This window comes from Mauremys mutica, chromosome 7, assembly GCF_020497125.1.
Source record: "Mauremys mutica isolate MM-2020 ecotype Southern chromosome 7, ASM2049712v1, whole genome shotgun sequence".
Taxonomy (NCBI): domain Eukaryota; kingdom Metazoa; phylum Chordata; order Testudines; family Geoemydidae; genus Mauremys; species Mauremys mutica.
Genome location: NC_059078.1, coordinates 23,166,935 through 23,191,751, shown reverse-complemented (window position 1 = coordinate 23,191,751; position 24,817 = coordinate 23,166,935). Strand labels below are relative to the sequence as shown.

Here is a 24,817-nt window from a genome sequence, read left to right as displayed (position 1 = left end):
GGCTGATAAGAATTTTCTGTAGCATATCAAGGACCCCCCCTCCACCCCTGAATCATATCACAAAGACAGACAGAAAATGCCAGCAAAATGGGATTTTTAGTTGTTGTTTTTGTTGCTCACATATTTTTACCTCCGTTATGATAACTCTTCTCCTATGAAACTTTTCTGCTTCCTTCATGAAACGCATTTCTCTTCCCCCACCCCGCCAGATTATTTTACATTAGTATGATCATTTGAACTGGGAAAGTGGGGTTCCCCTTGCTCCCCAAAAGGAATTTAAAATATTTGAAGTTTTGGTGTTGTATCCCGTCCTTTCCTAATCGAAGGGCAATAATTCTCTCTCACACTCTGCCCTTTGCCTGAAGAGGGGATACACAGTTTAGACACAGCCCTTGCTGTGTTATGTAAAAAAAAAAGAAGTTATTTTGCTGGCTGTAATATGGAGGGTGGGGGAATAAGGGGGGACAAGGTGAAACTCCCTATAAACCAATAAGAACAGGTGAAGATTTCCAGCCTTGCGCTGAGTCTAGTTGCTTGCAAACATTTTCAAACACATTAGTTCTGGCTGACTTGCCTAATGGGCTGGGATAGATGCATTTTAACATTTTCTTTCTTTGCGCACAACGACTGGCTGGTAGGTATCTGCGTTTTCATTCCGTCCCCCGGCCCCCTCCCCACACACAGAGCTGATATTACGTGCAGGTGCATCGTCCAGCAGATTAAAATTAGGGACAGAAAAATCAGAACGGTTATAAAAGGGCAGCATGTTAAATGCAAGATTTACTCCCCTCACTGGAGAGGGGAAAGAATACAAACTGGTCTCCTTTCTGGAAAGCAATAGGAAATAAAGAGAGACTGCAGCTAAATAGACCTTAAATCGGAATCCCATATGTCTTCGGAGACTGTAGTGTCTTTGTGTGTGTGTGTGTGTGTGTGTGTGTGTGTGTGTGTGTGTTGTTGGTGTAATATCAATTCATTTAAAAAATATGAAAGTCAAGTCGCGTAGACTGTGACAGCAAAGGCAACAAAAGGTGCAAGCAGCAGACAATGTGATGTGCTTGTACAGATATTGTAATGATGCAAATGTAGTTGAGGGGACGAGCTGCCTTATTATGTACATAAATACACACTGGCTCGCTGTGCCATCCGTGAATGCAGGAGAGTGAGAGGGAGAAGGGGAGGGAAAGGGGGGGGGAGACCAGCTCGAAAATTGCTGCCAGTTTTAAACAGCCTACCCCTGGCAACCCCTCTGCTGGCCTGCTTATGCATTCACCAGCCATTTAGAGACTTTCGTTCCTCTTTATTCAAATACATGAAGGCGAGCTAGGCAGAGGCGAATCCAGATGTGCTTGCGCCGCTGTAAATGAGCCCAGCAAGAGAGAAAAAGACCATCAGCCCCCCAGCAAAGAACCCAGTGGAAGGCGCTCAGGAAGCAAGGGAAGAAAAGTCACTGTAGGGACAAGGTAAGGGTCTTAAAATAATCAACTCGTGACAAAGTGCCCCGGGGAACGGGGCTGGGATGAAATATGGGGCTCTGCTTCCTCGGGCTGTAGATTAAAAGCCTTTCATTTCGGCAGAGCGGGGGAACCCCAATTGAAACAGAGAGCTTTGGCTGTGGCGGTGGGGAGGCCAGTGCAACTCTTCCTCACCGGGGCTGTGTTGAACTGGAGAAAGTGTAAACAGCGGTGCTCCCATGGAGACAATGCACTTGGAAGGGGAGAGATTGCGTACAGCCTGGGGTTTTTAGCAAGGGGAGATGAAGTATTGTTTATTACAGATTCTCCCCTAAACCGCCCCTGTGCTATTGTCACTGGCTGCTTGGATGGAAATGCAGAATATTTTGGGTGCTGTTCCCTAGCCACTCCATAAGGGACCCTTCTATCTAAAGAGTGGCTAATGCCCAGTGACAGAGAACAGCTTGGCGTGTCAAATAAAGAACTATTGCTCGGTGTTTTAAATAAACCAGTCTTGTCTTTGCAGATGATTTAGGGCATTTCTTGGGGTAGTTTTTCCTCTTCCAGAACAAATCACAGAATTTGTTATTTCTAAAAATGTGCAGATCTACTCCATATCCGGTGGGGAAAAAATTGTTCGCGTTGCATGGTTGCTTTAACAAGGCTGGTTTCTTATTTGAACTAGATGCAAACAGGTAAATCCATCCTTAGCAAAATGTAATAATTTACAGATCAAATTTACTGACAAATGAAGCGATGCTTCAAAGAAAATCTAGAGACAGACAGCGCGGAAGAGTAAGCTCCTATGAAATACTCTTGTTCTCTTTCACACTGGAAATGGGTGTTTTTTTATGTTTTGAAAAACATTTCACCCCTAGCGACTAGCATGCTCAGAGATTAAAATAAACCAAGAGGGTTGGAAATTGGGAAAGAGATGGTAGTTTTCAGTTTATAATGTAAACCTGGTGTCCCCAAAATATCTTGCAACTCAGGTATGAAAGAAGCGATCAAAGGTTCAAACTGCTTTGCTGGTATATTTATATATTAGCTGGATCTAGGTCTGAAACCGATTTCTAATGAACAGTGTTTCTTCATTCTTAAACTCGCAGTCACTTTAGAATTCTCAGATACTTTCTCTTCTAATAGGCTGGCCCTATTACAGCTAAAGAATGATCGCGTTTTAAACGCCACATCATCCTGCCAAACTATTCCTTTCGCAAAGAGGGAAGAACACGGATTATTGCGATGGGACAATCAACAAACTAAACCAAACCACCGTGAATTAATAGCAGTGAATCTCCCAGGATTAAGTGTGTGTCTTTATGGCTTATATATATTTAAAAAAAAAACAGCTCCACTTCGGAACGTTCATTTCTTTTCAATGTTGCAATGTTAAATTCCCCCCCCCTCGCGCGCCTGGCCCCGTCCTATCCCCCCTCTCTCATTGTTGTCAGATTTGTTACTAAAAAGATGCGAGGGTTTGTTCTCCCCTGGAAAGCCCCGCATCTCCGCCGGCCCTGGGTTCTGCTACGTTTGCACCTGCCTAGCCAGGGAGCCTCTGCAGTCCCAGTCCCGTGCAGCAGATTTACACAGCTTTGCATGTTTTAAAATTACCCAGCTATAGGCTTCAACCGACTCCCCTGCGTTGTTTTTTTCCAAGGCAGCTCTTCCACCCCCATCCCACCCCCTTTATTCTCCTTTTGCTGTGGGGTGCAGAGACTGGGAGAAAAATCCACACTGGAGACTGAATGGCTTTGAGGCGATTTCAATAAGAATAGTTCGGGTGCAGGATTTGGAGCCAGGGTTGGCTTGTTTGGTTGCAGAGAGAGAAGCTGAAACAAGAGTAACATCTTTATTAATGTTTTTAACTCAAATTTGGCCATGTCCAAAGAAACTGGCAAGTAAAGCAGCTGCCTACATAAATAGTATCATTCCAATGATTAGTTATTGTGTATGTGTATGTATATATATGTGTGTGTGTGTGTATATATATATATTATCAGTTGTCGCAGACAGCTTTGTACCAAAAACTAAATATCTGTGTCTGAAACTGCCATCGGATCTTTCTCTTCCAGGGCCCGATCTTGCAGCCTTAACTCAGGCGATTTCTCCATGGAAGTGTTGTTGCCTGAGCAAGAACTGCAGGATCGGGCCCCAAATATCTGAGACGCGAATTGACATCGAAATATGCGTCAAGAAAATCGAGCCCTGCAACGAAATCTTTGGTATGAAAGTCCCCTAGACAGTCTACCAAAGCGCCTTTTTTTGTGGCATACTCCGAAACCAACCGTGACGATTACAATAGGGGGAGCATTTATTAATTGCACGTATTAATCGGTAGTAGTACTATCCTCCTCATCGCTGCCGTTGCTGCGTTTGAGCAGAAGCAGGTTTGCCGATTTCCAAAGCCGTGTGGTGGTGCCTGGGTTTGCGGCTGCCCGGCAGTACCAGGTCTGGGGTAACAGACTCTGGGCTGGACGATCTATTTACCAGGGAAGCCAGACAAGGGATCCAGAGCTGGGGAACTTCACCGTGGAGGACAAATTGCAAACAAATTGCAGGGGAATAAAACGTTATTCACAAGTTGTCAGGCGCGTCGCGAGGACAGGATCCAAACAACCCCAAAAGTCAGGAGGGCAAACACGAGCCACGAGGGGTCACCCAGTGGAGAGCGAAAACTCTCCTGGAGCAATGGGCAAAATACCCGATCTGAATCACCTGGCTGGGGAAGTGGGGGGCAGGTCTAGGCAAGGCTTTTACGGTAGTTAAAAAGAGTACGTGGCCGGTGATTTATTCCCTAAATCGTTCTGTTCTTATGCAGCTTAAATGGGGGGTTGCGGTTAAGAGGCAACTGTGTCATTTTCTAACCTTATTAGCCAGCATTAAAAATGTACTAGTCATGCAGGTTGTATTTTAAGCAAGCAAGCAAGGAGGAAAGCAGGAAAGCGAGCAAGGAAGAAACCTAAAGAAAGGGGAACATTGGGAAAAGTCTGGCCAGAAGGGCTGGAAAGTGACTGCTCGTATTTCTAACCAAAGACTCCCTGTAGCGGCTAGTCTCTGAACAATGATTAGTATTTTAGCTAACAGCAGAGGACATAATCATGACAGCAACAACCGCGGCTGTGCCTTGCCCTGCCTGGCAGACTCTCCGGTCCCCCTCCCCGGGGTGCAGAGCCGATCACACGGGACCGGGTCCGCTCGGGCTGCGTGTGCGCGCGGGCAGGGTCCCCCACTTTCCCGAGCCGCTGGGAGAAAGGCTCTGGCGGGCTCTGTACCTGCCGCCGCCGCAGCAGGCTGCGGGGTGGCTGGCTCGAGGGCTAACCCGGAAGAGTGTGTGTGAGTGTGTGTGTGCCTTTCTGACGCCAGTCATACGTGTTTCTATTTCTGTACCTGACTTAGCCAGATTGCTGGAAGACGGGGGGTTGCAACAGCCCGGGCGAACAGCGAGGTGGTTGTGCGTTACATCCACAGGCCTGACCCCCCCCTCCAGCGCAGCCGGCTTCCTCTGCCCGATCCCCCACCCACACCCACCCACCCACAGGCACAGCCCACCCTGCACCCCATGCTGCTGGCACTGAGGATCTGGCTCCTGCTGCTGCAGGGGACGGGCGTCGCGGGAGACCACCAGCAGCCCTCTGAGCAGTGAGTACCTTGCATCGCGCTCCCACAGCTCCGCCAAGGTCTGCACGGAGACGCAAAGGCGACCCCGAAGCCTGCGTGCCCTCCAACATGGCTCGTGCCGTGTGCAGCCCCTCTTATCTCGGACCCTGTAGGGGTTAATTAAGTGCGCCCCTCTCGCGCTCGCTCTTTCCTCTTTCCTCCGTTTTTGATGGCTGCACCAATTAGTTGCACATAGGAAAAGACGAGAAGAATAGGGTTACAAAGAGAGGAAAAACTTATGCTGCCCCTGGGGTTTGCAGTCAGGATGAGTGAAGTTTAAACAAAGAGGAAAGTAGCTGCGGTTGCCATTCGAACAATGCATCTGAATGATAGAGCGACAAAGCGAGGATCGGAATTTATGCTAAAACATATTCCGTGTTATGAGACAGATTATTGTCTGCCACTGTACCTAGCACTTTGAAGCAGGATCGGGTCAAAGAGATTGCAGCTCTGATGGCTGGGGTGGAGTTGGGGAGAGAGATTTCTTGTATTGACTTTGCGGCGGCGTGGTCTGGTGGGAAACCTTTCCCGTGGAGAGTTTATAGATTGCAATAATTATTACCCGTTGTAATATCTGTATCAAAGACGTAAAAGGAGGTAGGAGGCGGCCAGCTCCCTCCTCCCCTAATTAACATGATAGGAAAAGTCCAAAACTGCCCAAAAGAAAAACTGTCACAACCGGCTGGCAGAACGTTCCCTGGGACCGAACCGCTCCCCATCCGCCTGGACAGGCCAGGGAGGAGCTCAACGTTCAGATTCTGTTACAGCGGAGCATGGGGATTTGGTTATTTCGCCACTGAACCTTTGCCCACCGCTTGTTGTTTTTAGACTCTGGCATAAAGTCTCTAAAATTGAGATTTCGTCAAATAAAACAGGGGCAAACACCGAGGGCATGTAAATAAACAGTCTGCGTGTAGGTCTGGGCACACAGGTTTTCTGCCTTCCAATATACACGCGCACTGATCACAGACACAGGTGTCTTGCTACATCAAATGGCCCCACTAACTGTTGCTAAAACATGCTCCCTCCCCCCCTTAACGAGATGACATCACTTGTCAATCAAATTAAAATAACCAGCTGTGCTTCCAGATCTGGAAGAGCTCCCTTTAAAAATTACAACAAAAAATTAAGGTTAGTAAAACTGTTGTATAAAAAGAGATTTAAAAAAAAAAAGACAGAGAGCTAGACAGCCAGTCTGCGGAGAAAATTGTATAACTCATAATACGCTTTTCTGTTTTACCAGTTTTCCCTCTCACTAGATAAATCCATATAGATCTGCATGACTATCTATCGAATCTCTCTGTATCTCAGAAAACACAGATAGCTGATTTATCGGCTTGCCTGGAAAATATACAGAGAGACACTTGGAAATAAAATGCGGGGTTTGATGTTTGGAGTTCATCCTGATACAATTCTTCCCTTTCTTTTCTCAATTGTCATGCCCTGCGGACTGTGTGCAAAGGAGGGCGATTTGTAAGGCATTTGGCGTACCTTGTGTTTGCATATAACAGCCAATCCATCTAGCAATCTATTGGCAGAAGCTATGGAAGAGAGATGGAACGGTGGGGGAATGCAGGGCCCACGGAGTGGCTTCAGGGGCTGGAGCCGGCTGGCTGCAATCCTGCAGCTCACCGCCCGTTCAGGCAGAGTCTCTCCAGAGAGGACTTTAATAAAATTGACACAATAGTTGTTTAACCAGCCGTGTGAAACAGGCTGAATCTCAGCTCCAGAAAATTAGTTAAGCTTCTGCGCCGAAGGTCCTTGTGCGGGTTAGGTTATGTTCCGATGAGTGCATTAATTAAATAAAGGTCCCAAGCACACCGCTTTGCCCCACGGTGTTTGCAGCAGTGGGGCATTTAATAACAAACCCGCCCTAACAAACAAGACCGAAGCGCTGAACTGCCACGCGCTGAACAAGCAGTTTGTAAATCAGAGGCGCGGGGATCATTGAACCTGGAGTTCTCAAAACACGTTTGGAGAAGAATTCACAATGATCTATTAAGCACCGTTTCTACACACACACACACACACACCCCTGCGCTCTAGTAAGTATCAGTGGATGTGGATCTGTAATACAGACAGGAGTGTGTCTAGCGATTTAAACTGAAAGAATTAAACCGCCTCTGAATGTGGAAGGGTTTTGGTTTTTTTAAAAAAAGGGAGAATTATTTTATTTGCTGTTTATTGTCAGGAGTTTAAAGAGAAGAGCTGCAAGGAGCGATTTAGTGGTCATCCCAAGGCAGGGAAAGCAGTGCATAGGAGCAGTGGCCCTAAAGCTGCTAGGCAGACATAATAATCATTAAGAATACACAGAGACACTCATTAATAATAAGAACCGCCCGATGGGAGACACTGACTTTTCAGGAAAATAAGAGGCTAGGAAGAAGTTGCCCAGAAGGACAGTAATAGTGTCAGGAATACCCCGAAAACACTGGTGGCAAAGGAAGCCAGTGAGAATTTCTTTTAGCGACACAATCCAGTCCCAGAGAGAGGCGGCGGCGAGGACGGACAGACAGGGAATTCGTTTGGATTTTGTATTTTCATTTTTGAGGCGGAAGCTGCACCGTTTATCCCCCCCCCCCAGTATCTCCCCAATGCCTCGCGGACGGGTGGGGTTTTCCCCCCATCCCGCTCCTTGCCATCATGTGGATGTTGTAGGCAAGATCTGCAGTGGAAGCAGCGAGCTCCCTGGCTGCAGGGAAGCAAGAGCCGGCTGCAGGGTAATCTGACACGGGGGCTTCAGAGTTTCCTGGGCAGTTTTGGGGTCTTTGTCGCTCCATAAATCAAGCAGCCTGATTAATCTTTACAATTTGTCTTTTAAAACAAACACGAACGAATTATCAGCTCGTTAACTGCGATTTTATCACCTGCCTAAAACAAACAGCCCCCCAACGCCGCCTTGCTCATTGCAGCGGTGAAATAATTAAAAAGGTTGGTATTAATTAATAAGAATGCATTAGGAGCGCATTAACACCGGTATTAATACGATCGCATTAACAGCCAAGCCACTGCAACGAACTTGGGTTCTCCCCCAACGCTTTCGCAGGAGCTTTTGCAATCACGTTCTGCGGGGATCTGTGATTTTTTTTCAGCGTGAAACGTTTGTTCGGATCTATTAAAACGTTCTCCCAGCAGCCCCCCTCCAGGTTAATTTTGCAAACAGGGGCAGGAGAGCGTTTATTTCTAGTAAACAAACACGGTGGGATTTGTTGTTCCCGTCTGTTGTTTGTAACTCGATACTTGGGAGTAAAAATTCCTGATCTTGAAATCTCCTTATTTTCATTTAAAAGATCGATTTGGGTGTGTGAAAAAAATACAGATCATTTTTAATGAGGTTTTTTTAAAAAAGGTGGTCACCTCTCTCCCTCCATCGCATCCCAGGCCTGGAACAGAGCCTGCGGTCTATACAGCCTGATATTGGAAGATCATATTTGCTAAAACGCTACACCAGAATCCGAATAAAACATCCAGGAATTTCCAATGCTGCCGAGTTTATCTTTGGTTCTATAATGTACTAATTCCGGCATAGGGGTCTGCGGTGGCAGCTTCTAGCTCAGTCTGTATCTATGCCAGGGTAGGTCTCCCCAGCGCCCCGATTTCACCGGAGAGTGTGTGGGGAGGGGAGGCGCTGACAGACTTACTTGTACCATCCCGTCTCCCCTGTTTTAATCGCTTTCACTGGCTCAAAACAAACGGGAAGTGTGTGAGTGGGGGGAGGGGGGCTGGGCGAGAGGGGTTCGGGGGGGTGGTCCCAAGCCTGGGAACCGCGGGTAGGCAGGGGAAGCCGGGCAGGGGGGAGAATCCGAGGACCTGGGGCGGCGGTGGGGGGAAGACGGGGCTAGGTTCAGGATTCTGTGCCAGGCTTGTCGCACAGGATGCGGGCTTGGGGCGAGCTCCCGGCCGGCCCTGGCTCAGAGCCGGGGCACAGGCATCAGCAACCACCCCCCCTCCGCCCCACCCCCAGCCGAGCTGGGCTGGCTGAGCCCGCGGGGCAGAGGGTTGCGCTGTGTTGCCCCGGCTAGCTCCGAGCAAGCCCTGTCCCGGCCGGCGCAGCCAGACCGCCTGTCTCCAACCCCCCACCCCTCCCGCGGCCGGGCCAGCCCAGCCCAGCCGGCTGCAACTGCATCGCGGCTCCTTTCTGCGGCTGCCCGCCCCCCCGCCAGCGCCGGCCTCCCACCCCGCCGGGGGGCTGGGGAGCGCAGGGCTTCCCCTCTCCCGCTGGGGCACATCCTCAGCCCGGCTCCCCCGGCCCTAAAGACCCCGAGCCGAGCCCGGGACTGGAGCGTGCTGAGCTCCCCTCCAGCCCGCTGCCGCCCCCACGCGGCCCACCGATCCCCGGGGCCGCGCCCCCCCCAGGTCTCCGCCCGCACAAGCTGGGGCCGGGGGGAGCCTGGCAGAAGCCCGCGGGGGGAGCAGGGAAAATCCTAGCCCCGCACCACCCCCAGCCCGTCCCCGCAGCCCCCTGCCCCGCAGCGCGGCCCAGCCTGCAGCCAGCGGGCAGGAAGAGGCCAAGAACGAGAGGGCGGGGGGCGGGGAGGCTGTTGTGTGTCTGTCCCCCCCCTTGCCTTGGCAATCTGGACTTGTTTTGTCTGGCTGGGAGGGTGGCAGGGATGGAGGCAGGAGCTGGGGGGGGCAGGGCGGGAATTGGGGGTGTCCGGGACCCCTAGTTCCCAGGGAGAACCCGCCCCAATTCCGGGAGAGGGGGGTTGTCTTGTATTATTATTATTATTAAAAAGTTCATTTCCTGGCGAATTTGGCAGCGGCGGGTGACGTCAGAGCCCCGGCGTCTCAGTGACTGGGGCCGCCTGGCTCGGGAGAAGCAGCCTCCTATTACCCAATTACTGACTGTCAATCCTGCGAGCCGGCCCCCTCCCCTCGGCAGGGAGACCTTCCCCTGCACACCCGGCCCTGCCCTGCGCTCTGGTTGGGGGGGGGGTTATACCTACCCGCCCGCCTGGGGTGTGTGTGTGTGTGTGTGTGTGTGTGGTGTGGGGGGGTTATATAACCTGTTCGCCATCACACACCACCACTGCCTATTGTGTGGGTGATTATATAACCTGAGCACCCCCAAACCACACTCCTGCCTTACCTTGTGTGTGTGATTCTATAGTCTGAACACCCCCAACACACGACACCCTCCCCCCTCTCTGCGGTGGGATTATATAATTCGATGTAATCAAACATACAATCCTGAGGGGGGGGGGGTATACTCCCAGGGCGATACAACCTGATCACAACTCCCCACCCCAGCACACATACATCAGTCTTGATTTACAGTGGGGAGGATCCCTGTCAAGCACATTACACCCTGCTCACAACATCTCCCCTCTCCCCCCAACACACCCCTCTGGCCTGGTACAATGGGAGGGGACTCCCCAGCCCATGATATAACCGGATCATAACTCTCCCCTGTCCCACAAAGCACCCAAATCTCGCCCTACAGGGAGATGTACACCACCCAGAAGGATACAACCAGATCACACACACGCACCCCTCCCCTCCAAACCAACCAGCTCCCCCTCTTCCATTGTGACCTGGAAATGAATTGGTAGAAAGACTAATAAGTATGGAACTTACACATAAAGTAAGGAACATGACAAGACTTGGGGGCCAACCTCAAAAACATCTCCACAGGGTCCCCCTAACCCACCTTTCTTCCCCAGCATAGTCTTCATTCCTGAGGGGGATGGGAGAGAGAGGCCGGTTTTCTTGCTTTGATTCCACCATTGAAACCGATTCATTTAAACAATTATTTTTCTGCATCTAGGAGATAAGAGGATTTACAATCAAATGAAAGGAGCTTTTAAAAAACCAACCAAAAGCTACCAGTCAATTAGTTCTTTTTAAATATCAACATTTTTAGGGGTAGGTAGGGACCTGGCCCACACCATGTTAGTCCTAATTGTATTTTCCTGTCATCCTGTTGTTCGTTGCCTCCTCTCCTTTCTTTCCCCCTCCCCTGGAGTCGCTTTTCGCAGAACACGGACTGTTAAAAGTGGGACCTTCAAACTGTGATAAATTAATTAGCTCGCTGCATAAAAAGCCTGTTGATTCGGACTGCACTTCTCATCCGCCCTATAACAGGCGGGTTGAAAGCCTCAACTGCTTCAAACGGAGAGAAATAGGTCAAAAACCAGCCCAAAACAAAGAGAGGGTTTATAAAAATGAGTTTTTAAAAGGTTCCTTATGAAATAGCACAGCCGGGCTCCGAGGGCCAGGACTGGCCCACTGCGCTCCAGGCTGTTTATTGTCTAGTACAAACATACACATACTTAAACGGGGAGTGTTTTTTCTCATTATTCGGGGGTTTCCTAGTCTTGTAACGCTATCGTGGCGCTTTGGGCCTGACCATGCTTTCGGCGCGCAGCCCAAACTCACAGGCAAGTCAGCGAGCCCAGAGCCTGCGTTACTCAGAGATTTCAGGGAAGAGTCCCAGGGAAGCCCACTGGGGCTCTGCGCGACAGACAAGCGCAGGTAGTCGGCAGGGTGGCTGGGAGACTGGCAGGATCGGGTCCGAAAATATACAACCAACGATTAGCTATAAAAAAAAAATACTCAAACAGATGTTTGGGGTCCTAAGCCCTCTCGTTTACACGCCCTCCCTCCCCCCAGGTAGGTTCCAAACAGATTTGTGCGGGTTTATTTTCAGTTTAATCTTATTTTATTTTGCTGATTCAGTTATTTCGAACTAACATGACGGTAACAATCCAGTTCAAATCTGACATCTGCTAACGGCCCGAATCCGGGGTTTTCTGACAATTAAAGTTCTGCTTCGGCAAAACTAGAGTCCTGGTGAAATGAGAAGTGGTTCCCGTGTTAACGCACCTGGCTAAAATAACCTGCATTCGTTCCGAGCAAACAGCCAGAGTTCACTGGGGCAAACGTATCACGCTTAAATGTTTAGGCAAGAAAACACGCGTGTTCTTATCAAATCCCTTTTCTATTTAGGAGCAGGTTCCGCCGTCCTTACTCACACAGAAATCCCGTTCACTTTAGTGGGAGATTTTTGTCTAAGGAGAGCCTGGCCGATCCGATTCTGTCTTTACAGCGTACTCCCGATTGAAGTTCACACGCCAATCAAATAAACGGATACACATAATTTTGCCTTAATTTTTTTTTCACAGACACATTTGTGAGGCAATGAGCCACTCAGTAAAACCGGGTTTGTGTGCGTCTTCTAACAGGCTGCATCCATCGTGGGAGACCCTCCTGACCTGCTTAGGTTCCCCTCCCCGCCTTTCACTCCTTGGTTGCATGTATTTTGATCCCCCAAACTGGCTGGAATTGGAATACTTTGTTCATAACCTTATTCTGGAGCGTTGGGGGGGTCTTTAACATTAGCCGCAAACAAACACCCGCTCTGCAAGACAGGCGGACCTGGATGCTGCTGCGGGGAGGGGAGAGTGGAAGGGGGATAGTGGGAGGTGGGCTGAGCGGGGGGGTCTTTTCTGTCTTTGGCGGGTTCCGCTCTTTTAAGATGTTTGGAGTAAATGAGGGGGAATGTGGATTTCTGGGGCCAATGGCAGCGCGAGGCTGGGCGCTAGGACGCTGATTGGCTGGGCGGAGGTTCTTAGCCCTGCGCGTCGCCCCTAGTTCATGTCTACTGAACTGAGTCCAGCTGGCGCCAGGGCTGACATAGGATGCTTTGGGGATGTTACAAAAAAGGCCAGAATAAGTGGAGCTTGCCATCTGAGTGAGAACCTCCATCCAATCCTCCTCTGCCTTCCCTCTCTCACTCACTCTCTTCTGCATTCACATCCTCCAAACAACCATCCATCACCACCCCCTCCCAGACCCTAAACTTACAACCCCAGAAAGAAACTCTGCAAACATTTGGAATTAGATTCACTCCACTTGGAGGGACTTTGTGTAAGTATGTTGGGGGTGGGGGGGAGAGAAGAGCCGGGTTTATTCTTCAGGGAAATTGCTTCTGAGCTGCTGCCTTTTTTCTCTCGGAACATTCCTTTCACTTTTCCTTTTCCTCTTCTGCTCTTGTGTCAGTTCGAGCTGGTATAAGTAGGTGACATTAGACCTGCTGTTTTTACTCCCTCACCCCTAAAGGCAGCTGGAAAAACTCTTATTGACGTTTGTAGAAAAGGGGAAACTTTTTTTTTAAAAAGCTCTTGAAAACAGATGCTGTTTATTTTGTGGGGGGAGAGAGGGGAACCCAGGATAAGAACTTGTGGGGGCGACGGAGCACAAAGTGAGACTTGGAGGGGGGCACAAAGAGGGACTTCCCCCACCCCCATTCATCTGCATGTTGGGAATGGCGGAATTAGCTCAAACCAGGTGGAAAATGCGGAGGGTGACGCGTCTCCCTTGAATAGCCATGTGAAGTACTAACCACTCCTTTCCTCTTACAGGTGGTGTCCCGGGCGTGTCGCAGGGAGCCTCTCGCCACAACTTTCCTGCTAAGAGAGGGACACGCTGACTTCCCCCACCCCCCGAGACACACACGAGCTACCTGCAGTGGGTTTAGAACCTCCCCGTCACCGATCCGGGCCGGTTGGCCGGTGGGCTGGGGATTCAGCGCCGGCATGGAAGTCGCCACCGACCAGCCTCGCTGGATGGCTCACCACGCCGTGCTGAACGGGCAGCACCCGGAGACGCACCACCCGGGACTGGCTCATAACTACATGGAACCGGCGCAGCTCCTACCTCCGGATGAAGTCGATGTCTTCTTCAATCACCTGGACTCCCAGGGCAACCCCTACTATGCCAACTCGGCCCATGCCAGGGCCAGGGTGTCCTACAGCCAAGCTCACGGTAAATCTGCACCGCCCCCCTCAGTTTTCTTTCTCCCCGGGTCCTCTGTGGGCTTGTGCCAGGCGGGCAGTGAGTAGAGCCCAGGGTTGTCTGGGGGCTGCTTCAGTATCACTGGAAAGGGAGACCCGAGAAAAGGGGATCGAAAGGGAAGCCCGGGTGGACTTTAACCCTAGAAATAACCGATGAGGGGTGGGGAGAGAGGGAGGAAGGGGAAATAGACTGAGTGGGTGGGTGGGTGCGCGCATACAGACCAAAGAAACTTCCTAGTCCCGAGACACGGCCACTTCCCGGATATGAAATACAAACTAATTCAGATCCCGGGTAGATTTTATTTTGGGGGGACCCGGGTATTGGTGGCAGCTGAGAAAGTGCTCCCCAAGCCTGCAGAGCCAGTCGGGCTTTTCCTTTTTTTGGGGGGGCTGCTACCCCCTGACGCCCCCCTCTAGTATTATGCTGTCGCTGCTGTTTTCTTTGCAGCTAAATCAAAGGGGCGAGTGGGTTGGGAGACTTTCGGGACTTGCAGGGTGTTCCTGGCGCCTGGGTAGGGAGAGGCGAGGCGGGCAGGGGATGGCGGGTGTCCTTGTGCGGGCGCTGGATCTCCCCAGCAATACGGGTCTGGCTCTGTGCGCGTCCCCCTGAGAGCTGAACGGCGAGACGCAGCTGGACACTTCCCCGGTCCCTCTCTGCGCCGGCAGCGGTTCTGCCCGCGTCCCCCAGCGCTCTGCAGGGCCCGTCTCCCTCGCCGGGCTGGTGGGTGTGATAGTGAAAACTCCCCTCTCCCCACAGCCCGTCTGACTGGGAGTCAAATGTGCCGGCCTCACCTGATCCACAGCCCCGGGATCCCCTGGCTGGACAGCGGCAAAGCGGCGCTCTCGGCAGCCCATCACCACAACCCTTGGACGGTGAATCCCTTCACCAAAGGGCCCCTGCACCCTTCCGCCGCTGGAGCCCCCGGGGCCATCTCCGTGTACCCGGGCAGCAGCACCTCCAGCACGGCCTCGGTCTCCTCGCTCACCCCGGCCTCGCACTCCGGCTCCCACCTCTTCGGCTTCCCACCCACCCCTCCCAAGGAGGTGTCCCCGGACCCCAGCGCCACCAGCGCAGCCTCGCCCTCCTCCTCGGCCGGGGCCAGGCAGGAGGAGAAGGAGACCATCAAGTACCAAGTGTCTTTGTCGGACGGGATGAAGCTGGAGAGTGCCAGCCCGCTGCGGACCAGCTTAACCTCCATGGGGGCCCAGCCCTCCACCCACCACCCCATCCCCACCTACCCCTCCTATGTGCCGGCTGCTCACGAGTATAGCAGCAGCCTCTTCCACCCGGGCAGTTTCCTAGGCGGCCCAGCCTCCAGCTTCACCCCCAAGCAGCGGAGCAAAGCTCGATCCTGCTCAGGTAAGCCTACAACGCCTTGATCTCTGCAGCGCCTGTGCAATGGGGGGGGGGAAGTGTAGGTCAGGTTTGTGTATGTGTGTTTTTGAGGAAGGTTGGAATGTGTGTTACATGATTCTAGCTTGGAAACATCCCCCACCCCCAGCACAGCTTTTTATACGCACTCCGAAGAGGAGGGGAGGGTGGATTTAATTTGTTGTCATCGAGATACATCTTAACCTCATTCACCTGGATTTTTTTTTAACATGCTGTTGTTGGGGCAGCTCTGAGAAATGGACCGAGCTTTTGTGTTATTAACTGCAGGTAGGGCAAGGTCTAGTCACCGGCTCTCTGCTCTGCAGCAGTCTCATGCCAGGGCCTAAGGGACCCAGTAATCCCTAAAAGAAAAAAAATTGGCAGATCTAAATTATGCAAAGACGGGTTTATACGGCAAAATCTCTCACACAGAAAAAGAAAGACAGTGGCTGGTTCTAATCGCTGGCAATTCTGGGCCAGATCCTGCACTCTTTACTTCAGTGCAACTCCCACTGACTCCATGCCGGGAATTTAATTCTGTTTCCCCTGCAATAAATTGCACCTTCATTAATCAGAGAAAAGGCCACTCGTGGGCTTTTAGCATTGAGCGCACATTCACAATTGAAACTCACCAAGCCAGTTGCTTAAAACTGAAGAGGGGCTTGATTTCTTTCCGATCACACAAGGAACAAAAGTTCAATAGTTTACACACCAGTGCTGAGGACCGAAGGTACCTACTAAACGCTAACTTAAACCAGCTCAGTGAAAACTAGAAAATGCGATCGGACATGATTGTTCTCTGCCTCAGATCCATCCCTGTTTGCTCACAACGAAGCGCAGAGCATTCCTCTCTTCACTCCAGTTTTCCCGAAAAGTGTCTTCTGAAAGCAGCTAATTCAGTGATGGCTCAGGGTTTGATCTCACTTTGAAGTGTCCCCAGCTGAATATCTAGAGAAATTAAGAAAACTGGATGTTGTTCCATTCACTTAAGTCATCTTCCCCGTTTGTATTCCCAACGGTGGAAGAAAATAAAAAAGCCTATATTTGAGATAGCGTTGTAAAGCTACCTTCTAACACAACTAAATGTGCGTGTACACACACCTCTATTTTAAATATGTGTGTACACACACCTCTATTTTCTATTTTAAAAGCGGCCATGAATTAAGAAACATGATCTCTCTTAGGAATTTTGCAACAAAAAGATCAGACATTTTACAATATCAGCTCTATTTCAAATCGCTCTTTTAAGGGATTTTTCCCCCCAGTGTTTGAAATGCGGCTGCTGTTTTTTCCTTTCTTTCTTTTTTTTTTTAAACCGTGAAAAGAAAATTAAAATACAGTTGCCGCTCCCCACCCCCCTCCGCTTTTAGAAACAGCCGCAAGAGTCACTGCAGAGAAATGGATCCTTAATGGCCTTTTTTTGGTCCCTTTTGTGGAGGGTTTTATTAGATGGGGGGGCGGGGGGGAGTGAGTGATCTTGAGGGTTGTTTTGATGGGAGCCCCCGCGCATGGAAGTAGGGAAAGTTCGTGACCACTCACTGTTTTTGTAGGAAAACTAAGACTCACGACACGATGACTCCTGCGGCTTCCTTCCCTAGGAGGGACAAAAAGCTAGGAACGCAGAGCTCCCCTCGTTTTCCACTGCAGACTGTGTTGTTTAAAAGCCACCCACTCCCTAGATGGAAGGAGACAGGAGCCCTGCTGAACTCGACAAGGCCTGCTCCAATTACTAGCAAAAATAATTTCCTCTGCAGTTAAATACTGTACAATTTGCATAAACTATATTAAGAGAATTTCCTATATTAAGCAGACCAGCCCTCAAACCATCAGAGGCAGTGAACTTTCAGCAAATAGATTTCAGAGGCCAAACAAACACACATAACACACCCCCTCAAAAAAAAGGGGGGGGGCAGCAGATATCTAAGTAGTTTTCTAGTTGGAGACACAAGGTGGGTGAGCTAATATCTTTAATTGGGTTTTGGGTTTTTTTTAGTGTTGCCCTCACCAAAAATTAACTTACTAAAACAAATGAGGAAACAGTAGGAGTAAGATAAACCTCCCCACCAAATCAAAATTGGCCGGTTAACAAGTAAAGTACAGAAAAAAGCTGTGTTTATAAGTTCCAGAGTGCCTGCTTAAATACAACTTTTTCAAGTGCTGCAGTTCAACCAGTTTTGCTAAATTAAAATAAAAATAATAATTGAACCATTTTATGCTGTCTCCACTTCCAAGCTGCCCTGCTTTATTTTAGGATATTGCAGCACTTGCAGCAAAGTGTCTTTTGGCCCAGATTCGGTTCCAGATAACCCTTTTCCTTCCAAATTTTTGCTGTGTGTGTGTGTGTGTGGCAGGATATATGTGATCTAGCTATAGAGGTGCAATAGATATGGCAGGGGAATGGTGCACATGACATGGTAAGGGAGCTCTTGTTGTTACTGAAATGATACTAGTTCCATTTGACACAACAAGGGTGTCCCTCTTTCTCACCTTGCAGAGAGCGCAACTATTTTTTTGATCACAACACAGAGTGCTAGTTTGTATTAGAGACACTAAGGAGAGCCTTGCCACATGTACTGTAAATAATCAATGCTGTCTAATTATGCTTGAATAATGCACTGTTTTGACTTCTGGAAAATGCCTAAAGGACAATGCAAAAAGCTTTTGTGAATTTGTTTTTAAAGAAAGAAATCCGGTTTCTTCGTGTTTCCATTTAGAAGGCAGAGAGTGTGTGAACTGTGGAGCTACTGCCACCCCTCTCTGGAGAAGAGACGGCACTGGGCATTACCTGTGTAACGCCTGCGGGCTCTACCACAAAATGAACGGTCAAAATCGACCACTCATTAAACCTAAACGAAGACTGGTAGGTGTCTGTCTCTGCTGGGTTTGGGGATAAATTATGCAAAGGGACCACACGCAGACCCACCCATGGTGTGTGTCATCTCCTGTGCTTCAGACCCCGTATGGATGCTAGATGTTGTATTGTACATGAGACTCATGTCACTCAGAGGTCACGGCATAGCCTAAGGACAGATTGCAGGGACTCCACCCATTGCAGTTACATGCCAAGGTATAGAATAGGCTAGCAATCTCGATTATATACCTACACTCTGTTCCTGTTGGAAGATATGGGGCACAATGAGTAGCTGTCTTTCTCCTTATGAACACACACGTTGATCCTTAGATGACAGCTTTCATTTGATAAAATTTGTTAGTCTTTAAGGTGCCACAAGTACTCCTGTTCTTTTTGCGGATACAGACTAACACGGCTGCTACTCTGAAAGCTTTCATTTGATTTCTCATTTATTTGGCCTCTTGAGGCAGTTCAGAAGTATACCAGTATTGAAAGGGTTACACGCTTGATTGCAGTCCTACATTTACTTAAAAAACAAAACAAAAAAAAATCCAATGAGTCAAACCCACTGCTCTCTACTTAATAATTATTTGTATAAAGGCCATGAAGTCATTTTCACTCTTCTATTACATGACAATATTAATATTGGTTCCCTCCTCAAACAATCCCCTAATGTGTTTTTTTTTAAACCTATTATTTTTCCATGGAGTCACCTATACTTTATATTTTCATTTGAGTGATTAAAAAAAAATGTCCTTTCTAAGCTCCTGGTGGTAGTTTCCTATCCGGATATCTGTACGTTAAAGATAAGGAAACTTTGTGAATCTGTTTCCTGATTCTAAAAGCTTTAGAGAGTTTCTATAGGCAAGGCATGCCAGTCACGCTTGCTGTTTTGAAATTTCTAATACACTCTACTCCACAAAATGTGTAAAACTGCTAAGAATAATAAATATATATATATATTTTTGGAGCCATGTGATTTATAGTCCCCTAAATCTCTTGGCCATTTTGGGGACATTTCACTGGCCTGGGAGGAGGGAAGGAGAGTTGGTTTTAATGATATAATGCTGGGATGGGATAAAGAGGATTTCTGTAGTGAGCCAGAATTTCAACTATGCAAGCTTCTTAATGACTTGCTTTCCTTCTAAAGTGACTGACACATAAAGAAAAATGTTAAGACAACAGTGTAACAGTATCTGAAGTGCTTGCCAGGCTGAATGGGACAGGCCACAGAGTTAAGCAGCATAGTTTAGTATCAATAAGCCATTTCAAATATGCAAACATAGCTCTCCACCTTCTAGTGTGCTGGGAAATTGCCCTACTTAGCTCACTGAAAGGAGGTTTGGGTAGCTAGATTTTTTCAGTTGTGTTTGTGTTAAATGTTATATATATATCTCCCTGCCCCCCCCATGGTTCACTCATTTGTTGGGATTGGAAGAAGCCTGTCTTCATTTACGGATTTATTAATATTATTGCATGTGAAAATGACCTTGTCAAGGCTTGAAGGCCTAAAGTTAGTTGTGTTTTGGTTTGCTTACATGTGCATGCACTAGGGAGTACGGGCTGCCTCAGCTCTGGCTTTTGGCTTTGTTCTTGCAGGCTAGCAGGGGGACCAAAATAAATAAATCTCCCAGGACTGATTTAGTCTCACTTTACTGAATACTCCTCTGCCCCCCTTCAGTGGAGTTACTTCTGATTTACACTAGCGTGTACTATAAGTGAGAGCAAGATCAGGGCCGTAACTTTCAGAGCAGGACCAATCTATGGTTTGATATTTAGCCAACTCTCCAGCAGAGGAAAATGCATTATAAGTTGCATAAAGCCCTGATCGCAGAGAAAACCCAGGGTTGTAGGATGTTATGTTGTAGATTCTCCCAGAAGCTCGATGCCTTGAGAGGAGCCTTGCTGGGGTGCAGGAAGGGATGGGCAGCAACTTGTCCCTAGGATTTTTGTAGGCAACTGTAAAAATCCTTAGGGAGCAGGGCCCTCAGGAAATTAGCACAATGTAGGTGTTTTATAAATACTTGTGAACATAATTATTTTGTTCTCAGAATTCGCTGGGTTGTACAAAATGGAATTTATTCTAAACATTTCCTAGAGCATTTTTGAACCTCCCTAATAAGGATGCCTCCCCAAAATACGGGGTGCATTTTGTCTATTCCTAACATTTTCTGAAATGCCACCCTTGTCCCAGGATGTGTTATTGTAGAGTCTCTCGCTCAAGTGCCTATACTGAAATCAATCGGACTTCTGCATGCATTTACATTTTTCCTATCTTGCTGTTCTCCTCTGGGGAGCTGAAAGGTTCCCTCTGCCCCCCTCCCCCCAAGGTTCAGCAGAGCAATGTGATTAAAAGCATCAAATTTTAAGAGAGGATATTTTTGGGGCTTATCAACCTAGAAAATGAATGGGGATAGAGGCAGTAGCAGGGGCAGCAGAATCATTGCTGCAAGGCATGAGATTAAGTTTGCTAAATATTTAACAAAAGTTGGAGCGGGTTCTGTTTTCTCTTTCACTTATAAATGGAAACTGAAATTTTACTGATGGCTATGATAAATACTGCACCCATCTAAGTAATGCAGCTGGTTTTCCTCGCTGGTCACCTTTAAAGGGACACTATCAGTTTAAAAATCATATTCTAAAAGTCCTCCTTTCTTGTATTGCAGTGCAAACACTGCTGGTGCTTAACAAATTGGTAATAAGCATATTTTAAAAATCCAAGTCTATTGATCTTTAATTTATGTGGAGCATTACAAGAGAAAGCTTTTAAAAAACAAATCCCCCCCCACCCCCTGCTCATTAGTGCTGTGTAGGTTTTGCATTACTTTTGTCTTGCACAAGGAAAATAGACTACTCAGCTTCACTGTCTGTTTTTCATGCAGTAGCCAAATGTCCCAATATTTGGGTGGCTGTTACGGTGGGGGACCATTTAAATACAAACAAGCAAAACCTGAAAAAAAAATCAAAGCAACATTCCTCTGTCCTTTCTGCTTTGTAAACAGATTTGGGATTAGTTACAAATCCTACATATTGGACCTAAACTGACCTTTTAAACGGGCATGTTCCAAGTATGCTAAATAATTTCCCCCATCTTTTGGTTAGTCAGCGGCTAGGAGAGCTGGGACCTGTTGTGCCAACTGCCAGACAACCACCACCACCTTATGGCGACGTAATGCTAACGGAGACCCGGTTTGTAATGCCTGTGGACTTTACTATAAATTGCACAATGTGAGTATTGGCTTGTCTTGTGTGTCTCTGCTTGCTTAGCTGGGATTGATGCTTTAACTGCAGAGTGTGCACGGGCCTTTTATTGGTTTCAGGTTTTTTTCCCTCCCTCCCAGGTTCCCCTGGGGACTCAGAGCCATTCTTTGTTGGCATAGTGATGCTAAGTTCACTGACATTACAATGTATTCGCTTGGCTTCTAAAGCTTGGGCAAATCAGGCAAAATAGCGTTACAACACTAGTTTTAACTAAGCATGTTGTATGCGCTTTCTCTCTCCAGCCACGCAGAGGCCATTTGAAATGGATTCTGCGCAAAGGTTAATCCCAGGGGGGTGGTTCCTCTGTGCGGAATTGTAAAGTTGTTTTTTTTTGTTTGTTTTTAATAGTAAAGGTTGTTTTTTAAAAAAAAAAACCCGATTCCTACTCAAAACTTTCGACACATTTGAATGTTATTTAAAATGTAAGTAGCTGAGGTTGAAGCTTTCCTAGGAAGAGACCACTCCCGTTAAGAAGTGAATTTGGGTCAATGTGTGCTGCCTTGTTTGATCTCTTCTATTAGGAAATGAATGGGGGGCGAAGGGTAAGCATAAGGGAAGGATGGCCATCAGCTGCCAAATTCAGTCAAACTGTTTTTCATGTCTGGGGTTTTTGTGTGTGGCTTCGTTAAACAAATCAATATAAACAAGATCTGCAGAGAGAAACACCATTTTGTTTGGCCAGAAAAAGTTCTCTATCCAGGAAAACACACGGGGGCTGTCCAAATATTTTCCTTTTTGCACAATAAGGTCATTTTGTCTGCATGAGCCTGATTTTCTCATTCCTTGCAGGTGAACAGGCCACTGACCATGAAGAAGGAAGGAATTCAGACCAGGAATAGGAAAATGTCCAACAAATCAAAGAAAAGCAAGAAAGGCTCTGAGTGTTTTGAGGAACTGTCCAAGTGCATGCAGGAGAAATCCTCTCCATTCAGTGCCGCTGCCCTCGCCAGTCACATGGCACCAATGGGGCATTTGCCACCTTTTAGCCACTCTGGACACATCCTACCAACTCCTACTCCCATTCACCCATCTTCCAGCATCTCATTTGGACATCCACATCCATCCAGCATGGTTACTGCCATGGGATAGAACCTGAGTACCAAGAGACCCACACAGAGATTAAGAACACGGGGCTCTAAGATGAAACCGAGTAAGGAAAGATTCTGCCAAGAGGAGAACATAGGGAAGGAAAAAGGGGACCTTGCACCAATGTGGTTGAACTCTTAGGGTTGGACTAAAACCCTGCAATGATGAGTCTGCTGCAGAAATGCTTAATGGTGCCTGTTATGCACTTTGCCCCTCAGGTATAAGGAAACCGAAGAACTCACTTGTTTGATGCCTGCTGGCCCAGCAGAAAGCAAAGGTGGCAGAAGCAGCAGAAGACGGATGCTGGAACTGGCTCTCCTTTCTCTCTCTGTTATTACTGTGAATATTGTAAAGAGATAGCAGCCTCCAAAGGCAGAGCAGGCTGGCTGGTAGCCACCCATACTGGATTTCTATGGTGGACTTTGTCTGGGGGAGAAGGGGTGGGAAACAAGGACAACTTTATAAAAACTTAATTTTTAAAAGGAAATCAGACACAGAAAGTCATTATTTATTTTGCTCTTTTTTTCTACAAAGAGCCTCAAACCTTCTGACTTGCATGATTTTGTGCCTTTTTTGGGGGGTGGGGCAGGGGTGGGGAGTCAACCCTGCTAGAAGAAACACAGCTTCATAACAGGGAAAAAAAAATTGTGCTAACCAGCCACCCCTTGATTCTCTTCATCAATGTTACATACAAAAATATCTGTTAGGGAAGGGATGAGAGAGAGGGGAAAACAAAGCAGAAATGTATCTGGAATATGGGATTGTAATGGGCCCAAGATGTGGATTGTTTTGATGTAATGCCTGCATTCTTTTCCTTAACATGAAAGATTTTATTTAAAAAAAATGTTATTCCACAAACGGCGAAATAGGACAAATCACTAAAAAATACACTGTAGGGAACAATCCTGTGCCAGGTGGGAGTAGCTAGAGGAGGTCTTATTCATCTGTCCCATCTAACTTCTAGTAGTCTTATCAGCAACAGCAAAAACCAGCGCAAGGCATAAAAAAATCCAATTCAAACACTTTGGAGGTTTAAGCATTTTGTTCTGCCTTGTTGGCAGCTGTTGCTTAAGACACAGACTAGCTGCTTTGGTAAACTCACCGTAGTTTGGCTACCACATCCATGCAAAGCCAGAGCGTGTGCTGTCTGTGGGCATCCAGGCTACGGCACATTTCACACTTGGGAGTGAGGAAGGGCAGAAAGTGGATTAAGATCACTGGACAAGAGAAAGAGAGAGAGACAATCAGTTTCAGCTTCACATATCCTTCAAATCCCAGAGGCAGCAGCAGCTGATGAGTTGAGGGAAGGTGTTCTAAGGGGGACAACTATTTCCCATAGCACATTTTATATTTAAAAATAAAAAGTCTCCCATTATTAAACCATATTGTACGTAAACAACTGAAAACAAAGCTATTGCCAATGTGAAGTGTATTCTATTGATTGTTATGACCTGATGACTCTCATGAACACAAGCTCCAGTATAACATATGATGTACATATTTAGCTATACTTCTGATGAAAATGCCCCAGTGAGCAGAGGGGTTTGATAATGTAAACTGCGTAAGCTTAATTCTGTGACAAGCTTTTTCTTTTTCTTTCTTTTTCTTTCTCTTTTTTTTTTTGATCAAGCCAATTGTATCTTACTGCAAAAGTTCTGCTTAAAAAACAAACCCAAATAAAAATGGATGTACATTTTTTTCCCTAAATAAGTAATTCAGATATTTGATAATGAAGTAAGGACCAAGCAGCCATGGAAATCCTGCTTTCCTCCTTTTTCTGGTCTGTGTAAGGTGCACTTTGTAAAAAAGTGGAAATAAATGAATGGGGGGAAAAATTGGTTGAGAAATGCTGTAAGAATTTTTAATTTACTGAGTCAAAATTTGGTCTTTTTACCTGTTACTATGGTACAGTTGTACATTATTTGTGCCCAGCTCAAATTTCTGCAGGATTTGGGAGGTGATGGGTGGGGGGAAGAGGAGTGGGTAACTGATACAGTTGACAAAGTGCAATATATTGTCAGTCACTGCAGCGTAGACAACGGCAGTCAAGATTTAAATTATTTTGTACTTGTATCAGCATAAAAATTCTGCAGTATTTTCTGTTTTTAGTCTTAATTTTTTATTTTGCTTATTTTTGGATTAGTGAACTAAGTTATTGTTAATTATGTACAACATGTTTATATATTGTCTGTAAAAAGTGTATTATGCTTTCCTCATATTCCTTCAAGGTGAATACTGCTAAGAATAATAAAATACCTTTTTTGTGAAAGCCGTTGTGCCCTGTTTCATGCAATGAAGTCGTGTGCATGTGTGTGTGTGTGTGTTAAGGGGCTAAAAT

General features: G+C 47.4%; 1 protein-coding gene across 4 annotated transcripts; it reads left to right on the top strand.

Moving 5' to 3' along the window:
- The first annotated feature begins 617 nt into the window (after positions 1 to 617).
- Positions 618 to 24,748, top strand: GATA2 (GATA binding protein 2). 4 transcript variants are annotated; one of them, XM_045024021.1, is made up of 7 exons: positions 618 to 634; positions 1,319 to 1,463; positions 13,478 to 13,880; positions 14,667 to 15,269; positions 17,963 to 18,141; positions 21,235 to 21,360; positions 22,183 to 24,748. In XM_045024021.1, the coding sequence occupies exons 3-7, from the start codon at positions 13,652 to 13,654 to the stop codon at positions 22,480 to 22,482; spliced, it is 1,437 nt and encodes a 478-aa protein (XP_044879956.1). In that variant the 5' UTR covers positions 618 to 634; positions 1,319 to 1,463; positions 13,478 to 13,651; the 3' UTR covers positions 22,483 to 24,748. The 4 variants fall into 4 exon arrangements, with proteins under 4 accessions (XP_044879956.1, XP_044879957.1, XP_044879955.1 ...); XM_045024022.1 differs by lacking the exons at positions 618 to 634; positions 1,319 to 1,463 and adding an exon at positions 4,797 to 5,096; XM_045024020.1 differs by lacking the exons at positions 618 to 634; positions 1,319 to 1,463 and adding an exon at positions 12,590 to 12,983.
- Positions 24,749 to 24,817: the final 69 nt, after the last annotated feature.